The 4,119-nt window shown below is 65.1% G+C and overlaps 1 protein-coding gene across 3 annotated transcripts; it reads right to left on the reverse strand.

Moving 5' to 3' along the window:
- Positions 1-184: 184 nt before the first annotated feature.
- On the reverse strand, positions 185-4,112 carry MPV17 (mitochondrial inner membrane protein MPV17). 3 transcript variants are annotated; one of them, XM_003204561.4, is made up of 6 exons: positions 2,421-4,095; positions 2,215-2,307; positions 1,954-2,049; positions 802-834; positions 652-704; positions 185-555 (listed from the first exon to the last, which is right to left on the reverse strand). In XM_003204561.4, exons 1-6 carry the CDS (start codon positions 2,571-2,573, stop codon positions 486-488), a joined length of 498 nt encoding a protein of 165 aa, XP_003204609.1. In that variant the 5' UTR covers positions 2,574-4,095; the 3' UTR covers positions 185-485. The 3 variants fall into 3 exon arrangements, with proteins under 3 accessions (XP_003204609.1, XP_010726634.1, XP_010726635.1); XM_010728332.3 differs by lacking the exon at positions 652-704 and having other exon boundaries at positions 2,421-4,104; XM_010728333.3 differs by lacking the exons at positions 652-704; positions 2,215-2,307 and having other exon boundaries at positions 2,421-4,112.
- Between the last annotated feature and the right edge of the window lie 7 nt (positions 4,113-4,119).

Consider the following 4,119-nt stretch of genomic DNA (forward strand, 5'->3'; position numbering starts at 1 on the left):
CGGCCCCGAGGAAGCGGCGGTGGCCAACGGCGTGACTCATAGCGGCGAGTGCGGTGCCATGCGGCTCGGGGGTACGGCACCGCGGCACCGCGCCCGGCGAGGATGGGGTAACGGCGGGCCGACGGCTGAACCCCCGTCCCCAAAACGCCACGGGGAGGCGGGGGGCCGAAAATTCACACGTTGCCAGGGGCAGCGGAGCGGTGCATTTATTGGTGCTCCTGAAGGGCCCGACACGAGTCTGGGTGGAGGTACTGTAGTGCACTGTCGCACGTGGGGTGTGAGCCAGCAGCGAGGCTGGGGAAGGACGGAACACCCCACGTGCTGGGCAGGGCACGAAGCACGGACAGAGCGGTCTCACAGCCCCACGGGGTCATCACTGCCATAGCATCCCCGTGGGGGACCGCACGGTGCTCCAGCCCCACACATGCTCCCTGGCTGAGCCCCCAGAGGTGGTGGGTGGGGGCACCTGGAGCACGGCTCTCCCCTCAAAGCCGGTTTGCTTTCCAGGACAGGTAGCAGTTCCAGACAATGGCAACACACTGCACGACGGCCAGCCTGGGAACAGAGAGATGGATGGGTCAGCAGCCACAGCCATGGGGAACGGGATCCATGGGGAATGGGATCCATGGGGCCATGGGGCTGTGCTGCTACCTGTGGACCAGAGGGACGAAGTAGAAGTTGGCGATCTGCACCGGCGGCCAAATCTGGGCAGAGGGGAGGAGCAATATGAGGGGCCACAGGCAGCTCTGTGCCACGGGATCAGGGAATCCTTGATCCAGGGATTCCATCCTCAGCACTTACACAGTAGTTGGTGAGCAGCGCATCTACGTAGTCCTGGGGAAGGTAGAGGCCATGAGCGCAGGGAGCAGTCCTGCAACCACATCACCCCACACACAGCCCAGCACAGTTGAGGGCAGAGGAGCAGTACAGGGACAGCTGTGACCCAGCACTCAGCAGGCAGGGACTGCAGTCCCCCCAAGCCGGGCACAGGGCAGGTCCCACTTCCCCTGCCCAGGGAGATGCCCACGTAGGGCTGAGAGTGGTGACAGCGTGGGGGCAGGAGGCAGCCAGGAGCCCTGCAGCAGGTCTGGGGCACAGCTCCCACCACCAGCCCTGGTGCAGCTCCCCGGGGTCACAGATGTCAGCGACAAGGGGGGAGCACAGCACGCCGCCCATTCCCTTGCCCAACCTGGCTGTGACTCAGCCAGGATCCAGCCTCATCCTGGCACTGGCTGGCGGCCCAGAACGGGGAGAGCGAGCACTGGGGTGATGGATGTGCTGTGACGCTCCCTCTACGTGGGGAGAGGCAGATGTGCCCCAAGTGGGGGTGAAGGTGTCCCCAGAGCAGAGCCTGGGGCTCTCAACCCACCTGAAGCACCCTGCTCCAGTTACAGCCTGCAGGATGGGGAGCTCACCCACAGCCCTGAAGCACCGTATACTGCACCCCGACAGATGAGTGAGCACCCCTCATCCCCTCGTGCTGCGTCCCATGGCGGGTGGGCACCCGCTTCCCGGTGAGTCACCCTCCGGCCGCGCTGACTCAGCGCCTGCGCTGGGTTCCAGCAATCGCTGCTAATGGGAACCATCTCGGTAATGGCTCTGAGACATGGCCAGGAGAGGGGGCAGATGGCATACAGGGAGCTGGGGGCACCACATCCAGTCCATGTGGGACCACACAGCGTGTCCCACTCCCGTACTCGTCACCTCCTGTAAGATGCTGCACCAAGCACCGACCTGGGTCTGGCCCTGCAGTGGCTGCTCTGTGTCCCATAGCCATCAACGCCCCACCCCAACAGTGGGGCAGCAGCAGCAGCCGGCTCTGGGCTGGGGACGCAACAGCCACGAGGGCAGGAAGGAGCGTAGAGATCACGGCCAAACCCAGCACCACGAATGTTAGAGCCAAGCGGGCATCCTGGCCCCAACAGCCCCAAGCCGCTTGGGGCGGGCACGCACCTGCTGGATCTTGGCCCAGTTCTGCTCCACCGACAGCCCGTTCACCACCCCAGTGATGGCGAGGAAGCAGCCGAGGAAACACGGTGCAAAGGCACCCTGCAAGAGAACAGCAGGAGCATGGCTGAGGCCCTGCAGTGCCTGGAGCCCCCAGGCACACAGCTGCAGGGATGGGGCCTGCAAATCTAGGAGCACCTGAGAGCAGTAGCAGGAAGGAGGCAGCACCGTCCCGCCGCCCCATCCCCACAGCCACGTGGCACTGACCTGGTCCAACATCATCTTCTTTACGGCCACGGCTTTTGTGGCCCCCGGGATGAGCCGGTCCAGGATTCTGTACCACCCGCCCACAATGGGGCCCTGCGAGAGCTGCGTGCTGAGCGTGGTGCCTGGGCCGTGGGGAGCCCACAGAGCTGGGCAGCCACCTGCCCACACCACAGCTCGGCACGTGTGCCCCCCACATCAGCACTCACCACAAAGCAGAAGCCGATGGCTGTCATTTTCAGCGTGCGTTGGCTGTGGTGTCCGTGCAGCCCGCGCTGCTCCACCAGCTGCTGTGCGATCACATCGCCGGCTCCCATCAGTGCCCCTGCAACCGGCCTGGAGCTCAGGAGGACGGCGGGCATGAGGTGTGAGTCCTGCCCGAGCACAGCCCCCAGCCTCACGAGTAGCTGATCCCCAGTTGTGCCATTCTCGCTCGGTGCCAGGACCGCTCCTGGTTCCTCCTGGCTGCTGGCACAGCTCGGAGCAGTGTTTCCATATCAGTGTGCAGGATTTAGCTGCGTGCCCACGCCCTCGGTGGGGCACAGCTCAGCAGGTCTTTGGCAGCCCCTGCCCCGTCCTGCCCTCCCGACCTCTTCGACGCAACTCCCTTGGCTCGGTGCTCTGTGCCCCAGCCCTTGTAGGTTCCATGCTCACTCCCAGCACTCTGGTTCCCAGGCTGTGCTCCAGCCCTCATACTTCTGCTCCCTTCTTGCGAACTTGGAGCACCCCCCATATCAGCCCCTGCAGCCTCTCACAGAGTAGACTCCAGCCTAAGGTCACAGCCACAGCACCGTGCACCTAGCATCTCCAGCCTGAATTCATCCACAGGGTGATGCAACCCCCAGCATGCAGCCAAGGGCTCTGGAGCGCACTCAAGCCTAAGTAGGGCACAGTGTAGGCAGCCCCTGTGGGCCTCGCTGGCTGCAGGGCTGCTCACTGCAGGCAGAGGTCACCAGGTCACCATTGCGGGCACGTGCTGCTGCTGCCGCCGGACTCAGGCTCTGCTGGCATGCTGGCCCTCAGCCCAGGCTGCAGGAGGTAAAGTGCTGCCCCGCAGCTCTCACCACTGCTGGCTGCCCCCAGCACAAGCAGCTGCCAGGAAATGTCCCTGGCCTGGCCCCGGCTGCAGCTCTGTGCAGGGGGAACATCTCAGCTTCTCAGCGGGACCGGAGCTCAGGGCTGGAACATGGGGGTCTGCAGTCCTTCAGGTGTGCCCAGACAAAAGGACCGAGCCCTTCCTTGGCCACCGAATCCCATTCAGCACCGAGCGCTGCGCACTCCCACAGTCAGCCCAGGGGCTGCCTCACATTGTGGAAGAGTCAGCTCCAGTGGGGAGAAGCAACGGTGAGGGGGAGCCCAGAGCAAGTCTCAAACTGCAGTGTGTGCTCAGTGCGAGCCCCCCCCCGGCTCTGCCTGGCCTCCCTCCAGGACACGGAGGAACATCGCGGCGGCACAGCCCCACAGCGGGTGCCAGGCAGTGAATTCCATCAGAAGAGATAAAAATAACAAAGGGAACGGTGAGGTGGCCTGGCACAGACCCAGCGCCTGGCACCACCCTCAGCAGTGGCTGGCAGCAGAGACGGTGCCGTCACCCCCCGGGGAACGGGGGATGGGCAGCGAAGGCTGGAGGCGCTCCCATCCCCCAACCCGCCTTCCGGGGAGGTGCGTCTCAGTGGGCTCAGGGCTACATGCGGGGATCCACCCAGAAAGGGAGGGTCCTCTGGGCTCGGGGCATCGCCCGTCCCGGACACGGAGGAACCCCAAAGGACACGGAACGGACCAGGGAGCGGCCCACGGAGCCCGGGTCGGCCGCCGGGGAAAATCCTCTGCAGGCCCAGGCGCCGGGGCCGACCAAGCCCAAGGCCCCGACAGCTCCTCCCATCCCCAAGACCCCACCGCTACCAGCAC

Source organism: Meleagris gallopavo, unplaced genomic scaffold (assembly GCF_000146605.3).
Source record: "Meleagris gallopavo isolate NT-WF06-2002-E0010 breed Aviagen turkey brand Nicholas breeding stock unplaced genomic scaffold, Turkey_5.1 ChrUn_random_7180001957374, whole genome shotgun sequence".
NCBI classification, from domain to species: Eukaryota; Metazoa; Chordata; class Aves; order Galliformes; family Phasianidae; genus Meleagris; species Meleagris gallopavo.

Bases quoted from the DNA above. Each gene is read 5' to 3' on its own strand.
- MPV17 (XM_010728332.3), bottom strand. From the start codon at position 2,573: ATGCCCGCCGTCCTCCTGAGCTCCAGGCCGGTTGCAGGGGCACTGATG. The intron at 2,050-2,214 runs GTCAGTGCCACG...GTTCTCTTGCAG, and splicing joins AGAAGATGATGTTGGACCAG to GGTGCCTTTGCACCGTGTTT. The intron at 556-801 runs GTAAGTGCTGAG...CTCTGTTCCCAG, and splicing joins CGCTGCTCACCAACTACTGT to GCTGGCCGTCGTGCAGTGTG.